This window comes from Sus scrofa, chromosome 8 (assembly GCF_000003025.6).
Source record: "Sus scrofa isolate TJ Tabasco breed Duroc chromosome 8, Sscrofa11.1, whole genome shotgun sequence".
Lineage (NCBI taxonomy): Eukaryota > Metazoa > Chordata > Mammalia > Artiodactyla > Suidae > Sus > Sus scrofa.
In genome coordinates, this window is record NC_010450.4 from 39,103,114 (window position 1) to 39,127,572 (window position 24,459).

At 43.6% G+C, this 24,459-nt stretch overlaps 1 protein-coding gene across 3 annotated transcripts; it reads right to left on the reverse strand.

Annotated features, from left to right (window-relative positions):
* Nucleotides 1,614-23,908, reverse strand: LRRC66 (leucine rich repeat containing 66). Of its 3 annotated transcripts, XM_021101207.1 has the most exons (6): nt 23,653-23,908; nt 20,987-21,168; nt 20,671-20,837; nt 12,975-13,144; nt 8,035-8,224; nt 2,800-5,910 (listed from the first exon to the last, which is right to left on the reverse strand). In XM_021101207.1, exons 2-6 carry the CDS (start codon nt 21,007-21,009, stop codon nt 4,148-4,150), a joined length of 2,313 nt encoding a protein of 770 aa, XP_020956866.1. In that variant the 5' UTR covers nt 21,010-21,168; nt 23,653-23,908; the 3' UTR covers nt 2,800-4,147. The 3 variants fall into 3 exon arrangements, with proteins under 3 accessions (XP_020956867.1, XP_020956866.1, XP_003129020.2); XM_021101208.1 differs by lacking the exons at nt 20,987-21,168; nt 23,653-23,908 and adding an exon at nt 19,391-19,488 and having other exon boundaries at nt 1,614-5,910; nt 20,671-20,810; XM_003128972.4 differs by having other exon boundaries at nt 2,818-5,910; nt 20,671-21,168.

A 24,459-nucleotide genomic window follows, 5' to 3' on the forward strand; every position in this document is an offset into this window, starting at 1 on the left:
AGAAAGACAGTATTCTCCCCTTACTTAACAGACCTCCTGCCCTAAGTCTGTGGTCTGCCCCTTACTTGATCTGATGACACAGTAATCTTGTATAAAACACTAGCGAAATGTATAGGCTTTAAGAACCCCTTCTCTCCCTCTCATCTCCCTTGGGTCTGGACATTCTTCAAGGAAAACTCGTTGCCTGAGTTGAATGACTTTGTCTTTCAAATAGACTGGAAATACAGCAATATCTCTTTGCTTGCCTTTATTTGCTGTTTAGTGGTTCTAGCAGTAACTCCTGGTGACTTCCTTGATTTTTTTTTTTTAATCTTTTGCTTTTTTAGGGCTTTTTTAGGGCTGCACCTGTGGCATATAGAAGTTCCCAGGCTAGGGGTGGAATCGGAGCTGCAACTGCTGGCAACCGCCGGCCTACGCCACAGCCACAGCCCCAGCGATGCCAGATCTGAGCCCCATCCCCAGCCACAGCCACAGCTCATGGCAACACCGGACCCTTAACCCACTGAGCAAGGCCAGGGGGATTGAACCTTCATCCTCATGAATGCTAGTCAGATTCATTTCCACTGAGCCACAACAGGAACTCCTCCCTTGATCTGCCTGCACGGCCGCTAAAGAGGACTGGACAGATCTTCTCCGAGAAAAGAGGGAGAGAGAGGCTTGAGGCCTTGTATCTTGAAAAATTCTAGAGGATTATGGGAAATTTTGTCAATCAGAGTGAAAATGACTTTATTGAACCTAAAGGGTAGAAAGTAACATTAACAAGAACCATTAAATTCGGCACTAGTTGCTCTTAAAGATTTTCATGTTTCATATGTTGTAATGTGTAGCCACTAATCCAAGACGTATTTAATAATTTTAGAAACATGTACAGATAAATGATACCATGGAGTTTTCAAATTTTTCTTAGATGAAAATAGGACATCATGGAATTGTCAGGCCCGTAAAAATTTGAGATACTCTGTTAAAGCAATGATAAAAGGAACTACAGCCAGTTGCTAGGGATAGACTGTGATAGAACTTAATATATATTAAGAAAGAGAATGCATATAAATGTATGACTGGGTCATTTTGCTATACTTCAGAAATTGGCACAACATTGTAAATCAACCATGCTTAAAAAAAACGTAAATGCAAAAAGACTTTTCTTCAGGAAAAGTGAGGGTTTTTTTTTTTTTTCTTTCTTTCTTTTTAGGGCCACACACGCAGCACATGGAGGGTCCCAGGCTAGGGGTCAAATCAGAGCTGGCCAGATCTGAGTCGTGTCTGCGATGTACACCACAGCTCACGGCAATGCTGGATTCTTAACCCACTGAATGAGGCCAGGATTGAACCCAAAACCTCATGGTTTCTAGTCGGATTAGTTTCTGCTGCACTATGACGGGAACTCCCAGAATTTTTTTAATTAAAAAAAAAAAAATGGAGGGAGTTCCCATCGTGGCTCAGTGGAAACAAATCTGACTAGTATCCATGAGGATGCAGATTCAATCACTGGCCTCGTTCAGTGGATTAAGGATCCAGCATTGCCATGAGCTGTGGTGTGGGTCACAGACTCGGCTTGGATCCTGCATCACTGTGGCTGTGGTGTAGGCCAGCAGCTGTAGCTCCTATTAGACTCCTAGCTTGGGAAACTCCATATGCCGTGGGTACAGCCCTAAAGAGCAAAAAAAACAAAAAACAAAAAAACAAACAGAAAAACCTTGTTTTTTGAGTGCTTGCTGAGACACAGAGCTACCTAACTGCCATGCCTGTGATGTGTGCTGTTTATGCCACATTACCTGAAGCCTTTTTTTTTTTTTTTGGAAGTGTGAACAAAAACAAACAAAACCAGTCAACACTGTATATACTTTTCTCTCAGTGCTGATGGACTAGAGAGCAGTTTTTCCCTTCATAAAGTAACTGCCAAAGCTGAGATGATTTTCAGCTTCGTAGACTCTGCTGGAACTGAACTTCACCCAGCAGCCAGATGCTGGCCCACAGGAGAGTATCCAGTAGATTTCAATCAAGTAACGTGAAACCTTGTTTTCTCCATAATGCACAAGGCGGGGCCCAAGGGAGGAAGGCAGTGGTCCATTCTACTTGGATGGAATGAGCTGAGACAGGCTCATGGAGGAGCTGACCCTTAAACACTGTCTTGGGAGTTCCTGTTGTGGCTCAGTGGGTTACGAACCCAACCAGTATCCATCGGGATGCGGGTTCCATCCCTGGCCTCACTCGGTGGGTTAAGGATCCGGCATTGTTGTGGCTCTGGTATAGGCCGGCAGCTGCAGCTCCAATTTGCCCCCTAGCCTGGGAACCTCCATATGCTGTGGGTGCGGCCCTGAAAAGAAAAAACGAAACAAAACAAAAACAAAATAAAAAAATAAACGGTGTCTTGAAAAACAGCATGGATATTTTTGGGGCAGATGAGGCCAGGCTTAGTGGAGAGGCCAGTGGTACAACCCAGAAGATGGGGAGCAGGGCGGGTAAGGTATGGCAGGTGCCATAGTCTGATGTGTCTGTCACTGTGGAATGAGGTAGGGCCCCAAGGATATAAATACTGCCTGGATCTTTAACCACTAGGCCACCAGGGAACTACTGAACATTGATTTTTCATTTACATTTTGTTCTACAAAATGGTCCCTCCCTTAACATTACTTTTTAACAAATATTTAGAATCGCTCAGAATCCCTCCAATTTTGTAGTTCCCTAATCAACCTCCAAAAAGCTGCACTGGTCTCTGTGCAGAGTTTGTTAAAGTCTATTCAGCAGCTCCATCTAAGGGCTTCAATAGGCACTAAAAATGTTACTTGAGTTCTCTTTGATTTTTTCTTTTTTTTAATTACTCAAATGATTTTATCACATCTGTAGTTGTATAATGATCATCACAATCCAGTTTCACAGGATTTCTATCCCATAATCCAAGCACACACCCCCACCCCCGAAACTCTCTGGAGACCATAAGTTTTTTAATGTCTGTGAGTCAGCGTCTGTTCTGCAAAGAGGTTCAGTCTGTCCTTTTTTCAGATTCCATATGTCAGTGAAAGTGTTTGATGTTGGTGTCTCATTGTATGGCTGACTTCACTTAGTATGATAATTTCTAGGTCCATCCATGTTCCAAAAAGTGCTGGTATTTCGTTCTTTTTAATGGCTGAGTAATATTCCATGTGTGTATGTACCACATCTTCTTGATCCACTCCTCTGTCAATGGACATTTAGGTTGTTTCCATGTCTTGGCTATTGTAAAGAGTGCTACAGGGAACATTGGAGTACATGTGTCTTTGCAAGTCATGGTTTTCTCTGGATAGATGCCCAGGAGTGGGATTGCTGGATCAAATGGGAGTTCTATTTTTAGTTTTCTGAGGCATCTCCATACTGTTTTCCACAGTGGTTTCACCCTCTTTGATTTTCAAGTTGAAGGTTCTCATTTCTATCTAGAGCTCATCCTCAGCTAGAGAGCCAGTGCCCATCAGGTTTCTCTGGGTCAGCATTTGAGTATAAAAGTCAGAATCAGCTTTTTCTAACTGCAGCAGAGTCCCCTCTGAATGCTGACCCCAGTCTTTACACTGAAGTCCTCCTGTGTTCTTAGTGAGCTGGTTTTATTTGGAAGCACTTTAATAATTGAACTTGGCTTGAGGAACTGTCTTCAGAATATCCCCCTGACCCCACCCCGTTTCACAGCAAAGAGCTGGTTCCTCACCAGAGGATTGTAGCAGCTGTGTTAGGCTTATAACATTTCTGGAATCATCATCCTTAAGAGGACGTATGAATTCCTCATTAGCATTGGTGTCCATTTACGTTGTCTTCCTCTGAATCTTATTCTTTTTTTTTTTCCATCTTTTTAGGGCCACGCCCACAGCATATGGAGGTTCCTAGGCTAGGGGTCTAATCGGAGCCATAGCTGCTGGCCTACACCACAGTCACAGCAACGTAGGATCCGAGCTGCATCTGCGACCTACACCACAGTTCATGGCAATGCTGGATCCTTAAAGCACAGGGCGAGGCCAAGGATCGAACCTGCAACCTTATGGTTACTAGTTGAATTCGTTTCCACTGCACCACAATGGGAACTCCTTCTGCATCTTGTTCTGAAGATCTTCAGTTTTTCCCCTGCAGTGATCTTGGAAGGAAGGTTGTTTTGAGCTGTGTCTATTCCCTGAACCTAAGGTTCCTAGTTATAAATGTCCACATCTCCTTCGTGAACAGCTCTGTCTTCAGGATCTGAGGGAACTTCGGCTGAACATGCTGGTGTTGGAGGTAAAATATCCACATTTGAAAATTCCAAGTCTCTAAGTGAGCAATGCCACTCTACTGGCTGGGGCTGAAGAGCTGAGATGTAGTCGTAAATGGACATGCCAGGGATCTCATGACTGCACGGACTGTGGCCCACGGACCCTGGCGAGGACAATGGATCCTCAAATTTACTGATGTTAGAGGCGCTTTCTAGGTGAGTCTCAAACAAACCGGAGACTGGATTGGAGATGAGAGTTTTTTCAGAACGATCTTCCTGAGTCTCACATTTGTGCCCAAGGCTCTCTAATGACATGACATTGTCTCTCCTCTCCCCTGAGCCCTTGTCCTCCAGGGGCCCGGGGGCTGTCCCGCTCTCCTCGCCAGGGGCTTCTTCCTCCTCAGCCATGTGTCTCCAATCCTCTGAACTTGAACTTAGAGTAAATAAAGACCCTTCGTCAGAATCAGAGTTGGAGTCTAACTCATACCAAGCCTCAGAAGCATGCTTTTGCTCTGGTTCCTTGTTAGCAGGAGTGACATGCGGGTCCCGGCCCCACCCTGGAGGGAGAGCAGGCGGGGACGGGTCCATGTGTCCTGGGTCACTGAGTGTGGCTGCAGTGTGGTGGGCAGGAAGCTCTGCCTCTGTCCCCGAGCCCTTGAGCCTTTGCTGCTGTGCGCTCAGCAAGTTCTCCTTAAAAAACCCAGAAGGTAAGTGTCCAGAAGCCCATCTTCCCTCATTCTCACCAGGCCTCGGAGCTTCTGTGTGCGTTGGCATTTCCGAGAGAGGAGCCATCATTTTCCTGGGGACTGGTGGGCCCGACTCATTGAAATCCTTCTGGATTGAGCCAGGGCCGTTTTGCAATCCCACAGCTTCGGCAGCGATGCCCACTGAGCGCTCATTAGGGGAGACTTCCCCGGCCCTGGGGTCATAGTTTCCTTCTGTAGGAATGTCATCCCTGTGGAGACGGTCCTGTCCTGCCCATGGGACTTGGGTATCCTCAGCATCGGGCTGGGCTCGGAGATCGGGCCAGACCACGCTGTGATTTGGGAGCTTCTCATCCCTTCTACTTCCTGACCCACTGGGGTCCCTGCATTGTCCCCTTCCCTGCTGGCTACCAGGCTCCTTTCTGCTCTGTCGCAGTGTGCCCTTAAGAGCGACATCCGTGCGTGGGCTGGCCTCTGTCCTCCAGCCGGGGGCTTGGTTCTCATAGAGGTTTACATCCTGGAAAGTTTGGTGTTGATCTGTCCTTGGCTGCTGTGTGTTCCCCACAGTGTCAATTTCATCGTAGAAGCCCTGGTTGGAGTACACCACTCCGGAGCCTGGACTTTTTTTCTGGCATCTCTGTTGCCACAGTCTGTCAACATAAGGCCTGGCAAAAGCCCCCAGGCAGAAAGCCACGAGGAATGTGATGAAGACGGCCAGGCAGACGGCCAGGGTGAGGTCCTGGGAAGCGGAAGCTGCTTCCTTTCTGCCAGCAGTTTGCCCATCCTGGGTGCTCCTAACCCGTCTGTGCAGCCGTCTCTGCTGCTCACCGGCCTCAGGGCGGGCAGGATCTGTCTTCCCCAGAGAGGACAAGCCAGCCTCTCCGGGGCTCTCAGCGTTGCTCCTTCTGAGGCTTTTCGTGTGGTTCAGGTTAATGCGAGGGATGCGGGTCTCTCCTGATGTTCTGCTTTTGGGGGCCCACTGGTATGCCTCTTCCTTCCCTGGGTGTGGGATGGGGGAGGTAAAAGCACACATTAAGTGGACAGGGAAATAAGACTCCAGTGGTGTAAAAGCCTCTGCGCGCCCTCAGTCCTTATCTAGCTAGATTTGAAGTGTATGTTTTGTTTTGTTCTTTTTTTGTCTTTTTAAGGCCACTCCCGTGGCATATGGAGGTTCTGAGGCTAGGGGTCCAATCGGAGCTGTAGCCACCGGCCTGTGCCAGAGCTGCAGCAAAGCCAGATCCGAGCCGCGTCTGCGACCTACACCACAGCTCATGGCAAAGCTAGATCCTTAACCCACTGAGTGAGGCCAGGGATCGAACCCGCCACCTCAAGGTTCCTAGTCGGATTTGTTTCCTCTGCGCCACGATGGATACTCCTGAAGTGTATGCTACATGATGAGCGGCTTGAGCGGCTGATTGGCTTCCTGATGCCAAGAGCGTGTGTGTGGCTCTATTGGAGGGACGGCCACGGCCACGTTGCTTCTCCTTCTTCCACATCCTCGCCTCCTTACTGCACCTTTGCGAGAATATTCTATCAACCCCCAGCAGAATCTACCCCAGCCCCACCTGTGCTTGCTGTATCGCTGCCTCACCGTCCCTTAGTGCTGCTAAACAGCAGCAATAGTCAGGTTTCTCTACTGGTTCCTGACATTCTGTCCTCCACCCTCAGATGGTGGTGTGGCTTTCACAGAGCAGTGAAGCAAGCTTGGCTGATGGCATTAACACTCCTCATCTTCGTGGGTTTCTCCTAAACCTTGTAAGCATGGCCACGGCTCTACTTCATAGCATCCTTGAATAGAACAGAGGCCAGGACTTGCTTTTTTTGTTTTGTTTTGTTTTTTGGTCTTTTTAGGGCCGCACCTGCAGCATATAGAAATTTCCAGGCTAGGGGTCGAATCGGAGCTGTAGCTGCTGGCCTAGGCCACAGCCACAGCCACACCAGATATGAGTCTGTGACCTACACTGCAGCTCACAGCAATGTCAGATCCTTAACCCACTGAGCAAGGTCAGGAATCGAACCCGAGTCCTCATGGATACTAGTTCCTAACCCACTGAGCCACAATGGGGACTCTGAGGCCAGGACTTATTAAAAAAAAAATACTTTTTTCCCCCCTTCCCAGTTAGGAGTTTGAGATTTAAGAGTTCCCTTGTAGCACAGTGGGTTAAGGATTCAGCTTTGTCACTGTGGTGGCCTGGGTCACTGCTGTGGTGCAGGTTTGATCCCTGGCCTGGGAACTTTCATAATGCTTCAAGAGCAGCAAAAAAGAAAAAAAAGAAAAAATTTGCAATTTAGCCAAGATAGCTAACAGTGGGAAAATAAAAAGCTTTCCAGAATATTCAACTCCAGTAACATATTCTAGTAGTTTGGGAGAGTGGCAGGGGACAAATAAAAGAAAAACACACTTTGAAATATGTATGTTTCGTGTTCATATAGGGGTATACTTTCAGAAGGTTGGCAAGCATTTTAAGTAATTACGTTTCGAGTTTTAGAAATCCTTGCTCTGATCATTTTGTTTGTGTTTGGGATAAAAATGTGACATTGGGGAGCTTGAGGGGAACATTCTCTCCTTGTGAAATTTCTATTTTGGACCAAATCTGGTGGTTCCCAAGCAAGTAGAACTAGGTTTCTTTTCTATTTATTTATTTATTTATTTTTCTGTCTTTTTGCCTTTTCTAGGGCTGCTCTCACGGCTTATGGAGATTCCCAGGCAAGGGGTCCAATCGGAGCTGCAGCCTACGCCAGAGCCACAGCAATGAGGGATCCGAGCCGTGTCTGCAACCTACACCACAGCTCACGGCAAAGCCGGATCCTTAACCCACTGAGTGAGGCCAGGGATTGAACCTGCCACCTCATGGTTCCTAGTCGGATTCGTTAACCACTGCGCCACGATGGGAACTCCAGAACTAGGTTTCTTTAACCACATAAAGGAAATCGTTCATGAACCAATGAAAGCAGTTGGGTACTGATGATTGTCCTGTGACCCAGCCCAAGGATGACCAATGCTATGGGTCAGCACTCTTGCTTCTGGGGGGACTGTCATTGTTCAAGTGAGACCAAATTTTTCATGTGCTTTTCTCTGTTTAAATGGGAGCATTTCTGAGAGAAGAGGTGCTCCTGACTTACCTGTGGACTTGTTGCAAATTGTGTTCCACTTTTCCCTCCAGGATTCTGAAATAAAATTTTGGAAGACTGCCACGCTGTTGTCACACTGCCACTGGTTATCAGCCAAGTTGGCCTGTAGGTGGGGAAGTTCTAGAGCCACGATCATCATCGGCAGGATGGTGGTCAGAGCATTGTTGCTGAGGTCTACAACCTGCCCAGGAAGAAACAAATTTAGGACAGTCTGCGAACAAAAGGCATTTGGGGGAGTTCCTGCTGTGGCGCAATGGGATCGGTGGCATCTTGGGAACGCTGGGACACAGGGTCGATCCCTGGCCTGGCAAAGTGGGTTAAGGATCCGTCATTGCTGCAGCTGTGGCTTAGGTCATGACTGCGGCTCAGATCTGATCCCTGGCCAGGGAGAATCATATGCCTTGGGGCAGCCAAAAATGAAAAGAAAAAAAAAGAAAGAAAAGAAAAGAAGAAAAAGGAGTTCCTGTTGTGTCTCAGCAGTAATGAACCCAACTAGTATCCATTAAGATGTGGGTTCAATTCCTGGCCTTGCTCAGTGGATTAAGGATCTGGCATTGCCGTGAGCTGTGGTGTAGGTCACAGACCTGGTTAGGATCTGGTGTTGCTGTGGCTGGGGCATAGGTTGGCAGCTACAGCTCCAATTCGACCCCTAACCTGGGAACTTCCATATGCTACAGGTGTGGCCATTAAGAAAGAAAGAAAGGGAGTTCCCCTCGTGGCGCAGTGGTTAACGAATCCAACTAGGAACCATGAGGTTGCAGGTTCGATCCCTGCCCTTGCTCAGTGGGTTAACGATCCGGCGTTGCCATGAGCTGTGGTGTAGGTCACAGATGCGGCTCGGATCCCGCATTGCTGTGGCACTGGTGTAGGCCGGTGGCTACAGCTCTGATTGGACCCCTAGCCTGGGAACCTCCATATGCCGCCGGAGCGGCAAAAAGACAAAAAAAAAAAAAAAAAAGAAAGAAAGAAAGAAAGGAAAAAAGAAAGAATACTACCTAAGGCAATCTACAGATTCAAGGCAATCCCTATCAAATTACCAAGGACATTTTTCACAGAACTTGAACAAAATATTTTAAAGTTTGTTTGGAAGCACAAAAGACCCAGAATAGCCAAAGACATCCTGAAAAAGAAAAATGGAGCTGGAGGAATCAGGCTCCATGATTTCAGACTATACTACAAAGCAACAGTCATCAAAACTGCATGGTACTGGCACAAAGACAGAAGTATAGATCAGTGGAACAGGATAGAAAGCCCAGAATTAAACCCATGCACCTACAGCCAATTAATCTATGACAAAGGAGGAAAAAAGAAAGAAAAGAAATGAAATGCAGAGGAAACTGGGGAACAAAAAGGATTCAGTGGTTCTAGAAACACACAGCAGAAGCTGGTTATGGCAGTGGCATGATGCTGCAGGGAAGGCACAGTCAGTTGTATCTCTGGCCACCGTTTGCCCAGCACTGCTGTGTACCACAGTCTACTGGGTGCTTGACATACCTTATCTCCAACCCTCCCAACAACTTTGTCCTTTTCGTCTTTTCCACAGAGGAGAGAACTAGGCTTGTCAGAGTATATCCCACAGAGTTCTCAGCCCCAGGGCCTGGTACCCCAGTGCTTAGAAAATAGTGAAGGAATGGGAGTTCCCACTGTGGCTTAGCAGGTTAGGAACCCAACTAGTATCCATGAGGATGTAGGTTCAATCCCTGGCCTTGATCAGTGGGTTAAGGATCCAGTTGCTATGAGCTGTGGTGTAGGTTGCAGACGTGGTTCAGAGCTGGTATTGCTGTGGCTGTGGCACAGGCCTGCAACTGTAGCTCTGATTTGACCCCTAGCCTGGGAACTTCCATATGCTGAATGTGTGGCCCTAAAAACCAATAAAAAAAAAAAGGAAAAAACATATATATATATATATATATATATATATAGTGAAAGAATGAATGAAGGAGTGAAGGAATAAATGGCATGGCAAAGTTGGGCTGTGATCTGGTTCCCAGCTGCATGCTTCCCACGCTCCAAAACGCAGCCTCGTGAAGTATGAGCTCCCACTGCCCTCCCCAGGAGTGAAGGGCTGGGCAAAGGAGGCCTGGAGTAGGGTCCTGGGGTTTGGGCGAAAATCGTAAAAGAGAAAATGCAAACCTTGCTGAAAAGTAAGAAGAGGGCCATGGATAGAAACCAGAGCGACTGAATACAATCCAGGTCAATTGCTTAATAAACATGAGGGCAAAAGCAACACTGGATGTTGGGTTATATAAATTCCCAAGAAGAGCTGACTCAGACGTAAAAACAGCACCATAACCAAGCCACACCATGGAGAGTTAGAATCCTTCCTGAACTCGGTAGTGAGAGGGACCTTTCTAGTGTTGAGTAACCAAGCACCCTTGACTCTCAAGGGAAGGTTGCCAAAAATAGAAAGTAGGAGACTGGTGTTGGGAAGAAAAAAAAACCTATTGGCCTGGCCTTGCCTACGATCAGTAGCCTTCGTATGTACCCCCTTCTCAACCACGGAGTGAAACATCCTAATGCTTTTTGGGGGTATTTTCTTCTCAGTGCATGTCTGCATTTTATTTCCTTCTAGCAGTTAGTACATTACAAATCATGAAACTGAAAGCAAAACCGGAGCGAGGACAGAAAGCTCATAAAATGATGCAGAAAGAATAATTTCTGAGCAAATATTAAAACAGAATAGTCCTATTTGGCTAAAGCAGTGACCATCCACCATTCTTTATTTGAAAGGAGTGTACATTATAGAAAGACTGGGAAACGCGTATAACGTTGCTACACAAATCTCTGCTCTAGGAAAAATGGCATAAGGTTAAGAAAAGGAATGCTAATTTGAGATGCCAATGAAACAGTCCCTTTGATCGACACGTGATGATGAATTTATGCCTTGAAAAAAATATGCCTGCTTTCTGAAAAGATTTCCACCTGGAAAGATGCATAATATAGTACAAATATTAAATATATCTCTGGGAAAAACAGCAACAACGGTATCTATTTTAACATTCTGGTACCAAATGTGCTCATTATGTTCCCAAGCCAGTTTTTAGAGTTATTGCTGAACAGGGAGAAGGGATCATAGAGAAGGAGAAAGTGTATGATTCTGGGCGGTTCAGGTAATTTAGAATTACAGATGATATAGAACATTCTTGGGCTTGTTTTGTAGTTGGCCTGCAGCATCTATTACCTGTGAGCTGCAGAAGACTTATAAAGCACAATAAAAATGCAGCAGAAATAAAACATGCATGGGGAAATTACGTATACAGATAGACTTTTTTTTTTTTTTTTTGCATCTGCAGCATGTGGAAGTTCCCAGGCTGGGGGCTGAATTGGAGCTAGAGCTGCCCACCTACACCACAGCCACAGCCATGCAGGATCCAAGCTCATGGCAATGCTGGACCCCAGAACCACTGGGCGAGGCTAGGGATCAAACCCACATCCTCATGGATACCAGTCGGATTTGTTTCTGCTGTGCCACAACAGGAACTCCTACAGATAGACTTCTAATCAGTATACAGTACACTAAACGAGATTCCCAGGCAATCTGACAACCCATTTCTGGTGGATTGGGGAGCACTGCTGGGTTAAATGGCCTTTCTCTTCTGCTCAGGTAACTGCTGTGACAGACAGGTCTCGCATAAGCCTGCCCCCAGCACTCACGCCCTCGGAGTAACCTCCTCCCCTTGTGTAAAGGCAAGCCCTAGGCCTTGCCTCTACCCAATAGATTGTGGCAAAAGCGATGAATGGGCCATCACTGCCATGATTGTATTCCTAAAACTGTAATGCTCCTGGTAGAAGCCTCTCTCCTTTGGGCTCTGGCCTGAGCTGCCACGCTGTGAACATCTCTGTGGGGAGGCCCACGTGGCACAGAACGGGGACAGGCTTAGGCTGATGGCCAGTGTGGAACTGAGCCCTCAGCCCACAGCCCACATGGGCCTGGAAGCGACTCCTTCTTCAGCTGGGTCTTCGGGTGAGACTCCAGCCCTGGCCGGAGAAGGGGCTGAAGCTGCTAGAATGAGAGCAGGGCTCTGGAGGCTCCTCGAACTCACAGCTGTCAGGACCTCCGAGGTTCATAGCAAGGTGCCTGAGAGACAGGCACCATGGCTCCAAAATGTGCCATCAGTCCCCCCAGCATGGATCTGATGTTTAGAACTGCACGTGGTACCTGGTTAGTGTATTATGTATCATGTGTATTATTCTGTGCCCAGTTTTGGTGTGGAAGCACCAGGGTCACTGCCCTGCAGAGGTCCATATGGTCCTGGGCTAGATGGGTGTTGAGCTCTCATAGGCCCATATTGTCCCCAACTGCAGAAAACCCCAGGGACCTTCACCTGACCTTATGGTTCAGGGAGAGAGACTTGCTAATAACTAAGATTTAATTTCTTGCCAACTGGTAAGTGGATACTTGGAGCTGGGTTTAATTTGATTTAGGAAAAGCCACGTGCTAATTCTTGCTGCTGAGTTTTAGTGCTCAAATAAAATTCCTTCCACTACTGAGGCTTGGATTTTTGAGGCAAGAGAGAGACTTCAGCTCTTATAGGGGAATTTTTTTTTTTTTTTTCTTTTAGGGCCTTGCCTGCAGCATATGGAGGTTCCCAGGCTAGGGGCTGAATTGGAGCTGCAACTGCCAGCCTGCACCACAGCCACAACAACTAGGGATTAGAGCTGCATCTGGGACCTACCACACACTCACAGCAACGTTGGATCCTTAACCCACTGAGCAAAGTCAGGGATCAAACCCACATCCTCACTGAACCCTACATCCTAACCTCCTGACCCACAGGGGAACTCCTTATAAGAGTCTTAAAATAGACTTACAATTTTTGATTAGTAGCTAGTACTACTGGACATGAATCAATTCTTCAGTGGAAATATTCTTCTCGTGTAATTGCCTATAGGTCTGCATATTTGAAATATTATAAACATTATTTTCTAACCTGTAATTTTTTTAGGTCCTTGAAGGCTGCTGGATGGATTCTGAATATCTTGTTGCTTTTTAAGTGGAGGTTTTCCAGTTGCAGGCAGCTATGTAAATCAGATATACCAATTTCTGATATCCCATTGAATGATAGATCCAAACTCTGTAATGACTTCAGTTTCCATAGCCCTGTTAAAATTAAAAAGCAAATTAAAATATAAATTAGAGGTATACACTGCAGCATTGTTTGTAATGGTGGAAAACTGGACACAACTTAAATGGTTCAGAATAGAGAAATGATTAAACAAAGAATGGTATATCAAGACTACAAAATACTGAGTTGTTTTAAAAGAGGATGGGGGAGATCAAGATGACCTGACTGAACAGGAAGGAAATTAGGTAAGCTGCAGAAAAGTAGAGTATAATTCCAATATTCTTGGGCAAAAAAAGCTCATATGCCGGAGTTCCCATGGTGGTGCAGCGAAAATGAATCTGACTAGAAACCATGAGGTTGCGGGTTCGATCCCTGGCCTCGCTCAGTGGGTTAAGGATCTGGCATTGCCATGAGCTGTGGTGTAGGTTGCAGATGTGGCTCGGATCTGGTGTTGCTGTGACTGTGGTGTAGGCTGGCAGTTGTAGCTCAATTTGACCCCTAGCCTGGGAACCTCCATATGCTGTGGGTGTGGCCCCAAAAAGACAGAAAAAGAAAAGAAAAGATTTCTTAGCAACAACAACAACAACAACAACAAAAAAGACAAAAGACAAAAAAAAAAAAAAAAAAAAAAAAAAAAAAAAAAAAAAAAAGGAGTTCCCGTCGTGGCGCAGTGGTTAACGAATCCGACTAGGAACCATGAGGTTGCGGGTTCGGTCCCTGCCCTTGCTCAGTGGGTTAATGATCCGGTGTTGCCGTGAGCTGTGGTGTAGGTTGCAGACGCGGCTCGGATCCCGCGTTGCTGTGGCTCTGGCGTAGGCCGGTGGCTATAGCTCCGATTCGACCCCTAGCCTGGGAACCTCCATATGCCGCGGGAGCGGCCCAAGAAATAGCAACAACAACAACAACAAAAAAGACAAAAGACAAAAAAAAAAAAAAAGATTTCTTAATATTTTCCCAATATTTGCCTAACCTGTATAGGGATGTGTGCTCATGGCTCCTACCATATCGACTGTTTCATTGAATTAGTGCCCCCGGAGTTCAGTAGGGCAGGGGACAATGCCTAGCTTGGTCTCTATCAGTTGATGGGTGTTGAAACCTCCAACTGTGACAGTGGATTTGAAACTGAGCCGGACCCTGTGGGGCTTTCTTGGGGCTAGATCCCCATGTTCTCTACGTCTTGTTTGTAGAAGAGCTTTAGCCTCCTAGGTTTTCCCCGAGTTCCAAAGAGCAGTGGGAAAATGCAGAAACAAAGGAAAACAGTCAAGCAAGACAAAATAATAATAGCTTAGCCATAAAACAAAGTTGAGGATCTTCAGTTCCTCCCCAAGGGCTACAGGTAATTCCTTGAGGGCTCTTGGTTTGTGTGTTTTTGGTTTTTAGGGCCACACACATGGGATATGGAAGTTCCCAGGCTGGGGTCCAGTCGGAGCTACAGCTGGCAGCCATGTCTGCAGCCTACACCACAGATCAAGGCAATGCTGGATCCTTAAGCCACTGAGTGAGTCCAAGGGTCGAACCTATATCCTCATGGATATTAGTTGGGTTCTCAACCTGCTGAGCCACAATGGGAACTCCTCCTTGAGTTGTTTTGCAGATACTAACACCTCCAACAGGTGGATAAAGTTAAGTGCATGCTGACCATGAGCACACAGACCCCAGATGCTTGGAACCATAAGGTTGATGACTGAGAGTCCCAAGCATCACCCGTTACTTTGGCATCAACCAATAAGAGAACTGTGTATTCGTGTTGAGAATTAATATATCTTCTTCAAGAACTGACCCCTTTATCATTAAGTAGTGCTTTCTTTACCCCCTGGTAATTGAGAATGATAAACCATTAGATAAACACGGATCTAAAGAAAGGCGGAGGGAGTTCCCATTGTGGCTCAGTGGAAATGAATCCAACTAGCATCCATGAGGACGAAGGTTCGATTCCTGGCCCCGTTCAGTGGGTTAAGGATCTGGCATTGCCATGAGCTGTGGTGTAGGTCACAGATAGGGCTCGGATCCTGCATTGCTGTGGCTGTGGCGTATCCCGGTGGCTACAGCTCCAATTCGACCACTAGCCTGGGAACCTCCATATGTCATGGGTGTGGCCCTAAAAAAATAAAATAAAATAAAATAAAAGTGGAGTAGCTATAGTAATTTCAGACAAATGGTTTATCTTTCTCCATCCCTTTGGCTAACAGCTTTATTTGTAATAGCCAAAAATGACAGCCTAAGGGTGGGCCAACAGGTAAACGAATATCCACACAATGAAATTTTACTCAGAAATAAAAAGGAATAAACTTTTTTTTGGTCCTGCCCACAGCATGTAGAAGTTTCTGGGCCAGGGATCAAACCACATCACAGTAGCAATAAGGCCAAATCCTTAACCTGCTGAGCCACCAGGGAACTCTAGGGATGAACTTTTAGCACATGAAAGAACATGGATGAATTTTTAAAATAACTATACTGAAGAAGCCACAGCAAAAACCAAAGAATGTGTGGAATGATTGCATTTATATAAAATTATAAACGGAGTTCCCATCGTGGCTCAGCGGCAATGAATCTGACTAGGTTTGATCCCTGTCCTTGCTCAGTGGGTTAAGGATCTGGTGTTGCCATGAGCTGTGGTGTAGGTCAAGGCTCAAATGTGGTGTAGCTGTGGCTGGACTGTGGTGTAGGCCAGCATACGGCTCTGATTCAACCCCTAGCCTGGGAACTTCCATATGTCCCATGTGCAGCCCTAAAAAATAAAAAGACAAAAATAAAATAAACGAATCTACAGTGACCGAAAGGAGATCAGTGATTCCTTGGGCAGGAGAGAGATGATGGGTGGGAAAGATAGATTGCAAAGAGGCATGAGGAAGCTTCTGGGGAAACTTTTGAACCTAGAGAGTTACAAGAATAGGCTCTTAGTCAACTCCCTTCATAATATCAAGCCAAGAACCCCAGGAAGAAGCTCACCTTCTGCAGATGGGAATTAAGACTGTGAGGGTCAGTTACTCCTCCCACAGGAAGATTCCCTTTCTACTTCCAATTTTAGAGAATTAAGGTTTAATGTTATTAAGAGAACTGGTCGAGTCCAGCAAATAACCTTTCTGTTTGGGGGTCTCTCAAGGTGGAGTTGGGAAATTTGGGTAAACTCTTCCATGATACTCGGCTCTGTTTCTCACTAAGGGGATGTACGCGTGGTGAATCCGAGCAGAGGAGGTGGCGAGGTGGGGCTTATTCACCAGAGAGTACATTTCATATTTTAGGACAGTGGAATGTTGGGAGAGAAATATGGAAGCACTTTGCTGGAGATGGAATTACTGATTGAACTGCTTTCTGAGGAGCACATAGGCCATGGGAGGCAGGGGTTTGATTGGCCTTTGCATTTAAATGGCCAGAGGCAGTTTTATTATTTCCAAGAAGTGAGCTCAGAGCCTGTTGGAAAAAAGGCCACAGAGGCTAGGCCCAGACATTACACCATCTCAGAAACATTCCTTTGGACTGTGACCTTCTTAAATGCTCTCCCAAATGGGATCATCTGATAACATAAAATAATAATACTCAAGGGTTACGGCTTCAAGGTCAAAGGTAATAAGAATTGGAAGAGAGTCTGGAATGGTTCTGGATAAGATATTTGATTCATAAAATCAGCCCTCGTCTTTTTTTTTGTTTTCTTTTTAGGGCCACACCAGCAGTATATGTTAAGTTCCCAGGCTAGGGGTTGAATCGGAGCTGCAGCTGCTGGCCTACACCACAGCCACAGCAATGCAGGATCTGGGCTCTATCTATGAGCTACACCACAGCTCAAGGCAATACTGGATACGTTAGATGTAGACAAAAATAAATGTATCACTTATTTCTATAAAACTTTTATTCTCAATCTGTGCCGAGAGGAATAATAACTGATCTTTGCAAGTTTGTAAGGTACTTTTCACATATTTTAATAGCTGCTGTTTATTATGCCAAAGACTGTGTTAAGTTAGGTTCTTGAGGTACATCCTTCCTTTAATCCTCACAATTCTGAGTAAATATTACATGATTCATGTTTACCTTTAAGTAGGCTTAGGATAAAGGAATCAAAAAAGAACAAAGCTTAGAAATAGATGGCACTCCAGGAAGCACTTCTCCCTTACCAGAGTTTTCCCTCCCATTCAAAAGTCTGAGTTGCCCACAGTTACAGAATCATAAAATAGGAAGGGGCATCAGAGGGGACTCAACCTAATAAAAACTGAAAGTATCTGATGATTCCAGGGAAATACCTGAAATCACAAAATACTATGGATAAAAGAAGCCTGAATTATATCCAGTTAGATTCAGGGCTTACACTGGCCTTCCATCATCCATCTATTTCATTCATCTCTCTGTGCTTTTCTTTGCTAGAATTCTATTAGAATTTTGGATACAGGATTTGCTTATTTCATATCTTTTTCCCCCCTCCCTTGCAAGTTTAACATATTTTCTGATATTTTGGGAGGCGGAAGTTTAACTTGGGAAGAGAAGATGGGGCTGCATCTGTATTTTATAGGGATATTTGGTCCTTCAATGAAATGTTTTCACCCTAACTATCAATTAACTCCGGAATTCATCAGCCTGAAGGAGATAAATTCAGCATTCCTCCATCTACTTTTGTGGTGGGATCATATGAAACCTTTACTTCTCTATTTTCCTGTTTCCTTTCTCTCTGTTCCAGCAGAAAGTGATCTCTGTGTTAATTGTTCCAGGGGAGACTCATTGCAAGGCTGAAAGCAGAGGCATCTACAAGTCTTTCCGGCTTTTGTTTTTCCAAAGGCCTAAACTTTTAGAGGAAAGGAATTTCTAGATCTAGACAGAGGTGTTTTTTTGTTTGTTTGTTTTGCCTTTTTTTAGGGCCATATATGCAGCTTATGGAAGTTTCCCAGGTTAGGAGTCTAATTGGAGCTGCAACCACCGGCCTAAACCACAGCCACAGTAAGGCCAGATCCGAGCCACGTCTGCCACCCACACCACAGCTCATGGCAACGCCGTATCCTTAACCCACCGAGTGAGGCCAGGGATTGAACCTATGTCCTCATGGATCCTAGCTGGGTTTTTACCACTGAGCCACGATGGGAACTCCTTGACAGACAGATTTGAAGAAACAAAAGTAGGGAGGAATTTTCTCCAAATTGAAAGACTGAAAAGAAATGTTCTCTGGCTAGAGGGAGTAAGGGATGGGGGCACACACCCACACCCCCCCACACGCCCACACACACTCACGCATCCACACTTGATGCCTTGTCAGGGTATAAGATTCTAAAGCTGTGGTACTAATCTAGGAAAAGAGAAAGGAAAGCTGATGAAAGACTGACACTAAGTGTAAGTACCCCTACATCCCACCCCAAATGACATGAGCAGACTGGGGACACAGAATTAGCAATTCCGCTATTATAAACAACAGACGGCATTATCTCCAGCACACTTGGCTTTGTGGGTTTAGAGTCACATCTACTATAGTAGTTGTAAAAACACGTTATAGCATATGGATGTATGTAGGGTTTTTTTTTGTCTTTTTGCCTTTTCTAGGGCCGCTCCCATGGCATATGGAGGTTCCCAGGCTAGGGGTCTAATCAGAACTGTAGCCGCTGGCCTACACCAGAGCCACAGCAATGCGGGATCTGAGCCACGTCTGCAACCTACACCACAGTTGACGGCAACGCCAGATCTTTAACCCACTGAATAAGGCCAGGGATCAAACCCGCAACCTCACGGTTCCTAGTCCAGGGATCAAACCCACAACCTCATGGTTCCTAGTCCAGGGATCAAACCCGCAACCTCATGGTTCCTAGCCGGATTCATTAACCACTGAGCCACAACGGGAACTCTTGGATGTGTGTAGCTTTAATGATGTTCATCAAAGGGTCACAGCAAACTGAATGGAAATAATCGAAATATTGCTGGATTGAACTGATTATATAGGTATATATGAAAATTATTCACTAATTTAAAATACTATTTATGAGATTGCTTAATTAGGTCAAGATGTTCAAAATGCTCTGTCATATGAAATTATGCTAGGAAATACTATGGACAGTATGATCCAATTTTGAAAGAAAACTATATAGGCAGGCATAAAGAATAATCTTGAAAAATATGTATTATGAGGGACTTTAATGTTTCCCTATAGATTTTTCTTTAATTCCTAACATTCTGCAAATAACAGGCATTCCTTTTGTAATAAGGACAATATGATACAAATCACAGAATGAAATGCAATTAGTTTACACTTTGCACTGAAAATACTACACTTTTTGTTTCTATGGAAAAGGTCAGGGAGAAAAGATGCCTACCCTTCTCACACAATTCTGCTGATGCGGTGACTGGAATAATTGCCCCTTTACTTGCCAAGCTATTACTGTCAAAATTATGCTTAAAACCGGACCAGAAACTGGAGAAAGAGTAAAAAAATAAATGAATAGAGAAATAGAAATAAAATCATTAAATGAAATAGCTGCAAAATGAGAAAAACTAAATACGAATAATTTCAGATGGAGAAAAATGACAATATCCTCACACTTTCTTTTTCAGCACAGGGTCTTATATAAGGTCAGTATTTAGTAAATAGTGACCAACATGGAAACAGGGAAAGGAAACTGTCTAGCACTCCTGTATATAAAAAGGAATCTCTGGCTTATGAATCTGATACATTTTCTTTAAAAAAATTTTTTTTTGCTTTTTTTTTTGGGGGGGGCTACACATGCAGCATATGGAGGTTCCCAGGCTAGGGGTCCAATCTGAGCTGTAGCTGCTGGTCTACACCACAGCCACAGCAATGCCTGATCAGAGCCGCATATGCAACCTATACCACAGCTCGCGGCAATGCCATATCCTTAACCCACTGAGTGAGGCCAGGGATTGAACCTACATCCTCATGGATGCTAGTCGGATTCATTTCCGCTGAGCCATAATAGGAACTTCCTGATACATTTTCTAAATAATACATTGATGGATTAGCTCAGAAACCCCAACATCTAGATTACTGAGTGTCAGAATGGTTGAGAATTTATTATAATAATGTGTAGTTCTGATAAGCAGTTCTGATTTTGATTTGAAAATAAGAAAGTTTATATATAATATTAGCATATTTGCAGTCTACCTTTGGAGGACAACTAGATAAGCAGATGTAAATGTAGTCTATAAAAACAAAAATTACAAATATGGCGACATTTAATTTGAATAGTGTGACATATTAAAAGTATCTGAAGTAATCACTGCCTGGCACTTTTCTATAATTAGTAACGAAGGTAGCATAAGCAAAGTAGGTAATTTAAAATTACGTGTTATTATTTAGCAGTTAAATACTTCCTAGTACCTCTTGACAACTCCATCTAAGATTAATGTAAGTTATAGTACTAGGAGATTAAATTGTTTTGACTATAAATTCCATGTATTATAGGTTAAAATTCCACTAGGAAACTCCTTTGATTATATTTACTCTGATCAAATTGCTTTCCTTTCAGCTGTTTCTCTGAAACGGAAAACGGACCTGGAATTTTTATTGTCATAAAACATTAATGCTCTGCATACTCATTGAGTCTTGGCCTAGTCTGTCTTTTAAAATGGTACTTACCCTTGGGAATGTTGCCGAGTTTATTTCCTTTGAGAATGAGCAACTTTAGAAATGGAAGCCCGTTTCTCAAGCTGCCTTGGTGGCACTTCACCCATGACGACTTAACACTGGGTAGGTCCAATGACACGGAGTGGATGGTGTTATTGCTGAGGTTCAGTACTTCCAAGCTGTGAAAATGTGCAAGAGAGCTGAAGGTGATTTTTGGTATGAGACTGTTACTGAGGTCCAGATGTTTTATATTCCATTCTTCTTTTCTCATGTGCGTTTGTAAGAGACCCCTAAAGAAATTGGAACTTGTATCCACTGTGGCTGCTACCTGTGTATCCATGGGTGTCGCATGCTTTCCAGCAGCAGAATGATCTGTCAGAAGATATCTGTTCCATTGGCGCTCAGAATTGAATAAATTACTGCTTTGTCTTGATGGGTTTGTCATTGTACCAGTCAAACAAAGACCTATAATCATGGTGAGGATTCTGAAACACAGGTTTTTCATCATGCCTGGGGAAAGGAAAAATTAATGGACTTATTCAAAATAACTTCTATAAAAAAATAAAAACTAAGAGCAAATAAGTAGAACACTCAACTTTCAATTTAAGATTTAGGAATGTTCTCTTGCCTTGACTGCCAGTTTAAGTGAATGGTTGGTTTCTTAGCAATTGGGGCAAAATGTAGCTACCAAAATGGTATTAGCCATAGTATAAAATTACATTTTTGTCACATTTTTAAAGAAGGCTCCCCTGATTTGTCAGAAAATACATATTCACTTGGGCTTCACCTCTGTCTCTCCTTTTCCAGGATCATTCACCCTGCAGTAAGCTTTGGAGTGAAGGAAACCTACCAAGATTAAAGACTTCTCTGCTTCCTTAGTTTCGAGCAAAGTCTATTGTGCTTATCTTACGACACTGTAATCACGTAATCAGCCATGTGGTTTGTCTCGTGGGTGACAAGCCATCCAGTTACACTAAGCTGTAGAGCTGAATGGGTGGAAAGTTCAACACACATAAGACACAATTGATTTTTTTTTTTAATGCCTAGAAGAACTACAAGCCTTGTCTCTACGGCTTTTCAAATCCTTTTGAAATCATATACAATATAAAAAAATGGGTTATAAAAAGGATGTTCTGCTTAAAACCTGTGAAGATACAGTAAGGTCCAGGAACTCAAGTATCTTTTTTCGCCAAAGATTCTTGAGAAGCAACGAAAATTTTTAAAACAAGTGTCTACAAATCACAATGGATTAAGGTATACCCAGAAAACCATTTTAAAAGTAAATGAATGTCATGACTTAATTAAACTAAGTTCCAATAAAAAAATAAGTGTCTGTACAAATAACACATTATTCAGCATGTCAGTTTACAACAAATTGTCCCTTCCACTCTGTTCTAATGGTACCACTCTAGTTATCACTAATCTGCAATTCTAGAATGGTCTAATCATTTTTACTGCCACTGCCTCTTGGTTTTCCTTCTTGATTCACCCAACAATTTTCCAAACAAGAGTATCTCATAATACTCTTTTCCTCATTCATTCCCTCATTCAAAATCCTTAAAGGGCTTCTCAGTACCTATAGTCCAAATCCTTCAGGTTGGTGTCCCAGCCTTTGTATTACTTGCCTAACTTTATGAACTAGTTTTAAATGTCCATGTGGAGTAGCTAGAAGATGGGGCTTGCACACCTCAGTTTGTATATCGATCTCAGGCAAAAATCGGCTGTTAGTTCAGCTCAATTATAAGCCCGATGCCTTTTCCTCTCCTCAGTTCAAATCCTACATTTATCCTTCCAGCTCCATTACAAACCCTATGGCTTGAAAACCTTGTTTCCTGCTTTGGCCTCTATTTCATACTTATGTCTTCTGAAATCTTGCAGTAAATATTTATTGAATGAAAAAAATGCATGTTAGTAACATTCGGTTAGACAGAAGAGCAACACTCTCCTGCATTGCTATGGCTCTGCTTTATGTCTGTTTTAAACACCTCAAAAGATTGTAGGTTCCCAGATGATAAGGGCTATGGGCTATGTTTATATATATATATATATATATATATATATATATATATATTCAAGTAGATATCTAGATATCTATATATGTCCCCCCATGTTTTATATTTCTAATAGCCTGCAGTCATGTTCTGCTTGGATACATGAATGCATAGAGTGGGTGAAATCTACCATGCTACTTTTTAAGCATGGTTTCATACCAGGTCAATTCTCCCGTATTTTGAAGGGCATCTAAATTCAGGTACACATGGCCGTGAACTGCAAAGGTGCCCTACAGCATGGAGCAGTGATTTATTTTTCAAGTGTGTCTCTCATGCAATACCAGAAATGGAATGAAGTTGTAAAGTCAGAAAGATATATTCAAAGCTGTAATTATTATACATATATAATATAGCCAGCTAATGTCATAACATCAGCAACGAAAAACTATAGTCATCATTCACAGGCACATGACAATACTAAAGAGAAACATGGTTGAAAGATAATTTTTCTTAAAGGGACTTAAAGGTTTTAACTCACCTGATTCTTTCTAGGCTGAAGAGATTTATCGATAAGTAACAGATTTGAGATTTAAAACAGCTAGATAAAGATAATGTCACATCCTAAAGTAAAAAGTATTACTTTATAAATATTACATATGTACATATATACTACAACAAACTTATGTATAGCTAAGGAACACCTGAGAACTCCAGAAAAATTTTTCTGAGAATGCTGGAAACAATTAGGTGAAAGGCAAATATTTAAATGGACATATTCAAGCTGAGGTATGAGGAAGCAGTTAGAAATACTGGGTGTGTGTAGGTGTGTGTGTCAGTGAAAGAGATAGGAAGACGGTGATAGAAAGCACAGAGAGTAGAAAGGAAATGAAGAGGTCATTCTTATATAAAAGAAAGAGACGTTAAAACAGAAGAAAAAAAGCAGAAGAGGCTGGCTTTGCTAAGATGTAGAAAGAACACAACAGTAACAGTTTTTAAGGCATACCTTTGCTCCTTAGGGAGTTTTCAAGCGGCTCTCTCTCTGAATCATGCCAGGTGGGGATTTTAGACCTGAGTCTTTGAAGCTCCACCCATCTGGCCCAGAGCCTGCCCTATGGCAAACCAACTCGCTCGCCTCCAGGATCTGGCCTCTTGCAGCTTGACAGGGGTGACAAGGACAGTGAGATGCACATTCCCCTGGGATACTGGGGGAAAAGCCACTGGAGAGAGGCTTGCCAGACGGGGGCTGTACAATTTCTAACTCTGAGCTCCAGGATTCCAGAGATTACATAAATACCGGCAGCATCCAAGTCTCAAGCTGTATTTACATTCGGCACGTTTTTATGATTAAGTGGAATCCTGCTAATATTTTAACAATTAAAAAATGAACAGCAAACAATTTTACAGAGTCTTTATTGTAAACAGAGGTCATTAAGAGTTATTACAAACTGAATCAATCGAAAGTCAAAGTAGTGACCCCAAACAGATTTATAGATTTATTTTGGTATGGCATAATTTGTAACCTTTGCCTCCTCAACATTTTTTAAAAGATTACTAAAATTATCAGCATCTCAGTGGTCTCTTTTTTGGCAAGTTTACCATCATAACACTCTCACCCTCTTGAAGAAAACTCATTCAAAACTAGGTAGAACTTCTACCCTTCAAAACTATTACACATTGTTTTTTTCATAAGGCAAAAAGAATACAAACAAGTATATTTAAAAATATGACAGACCATACACAGTCCCTACTGTGCGCTGTTTCGCTTTTTTTTTTTTTTTCTATCTGCCCATTAGACAGCCTTTACAATAGC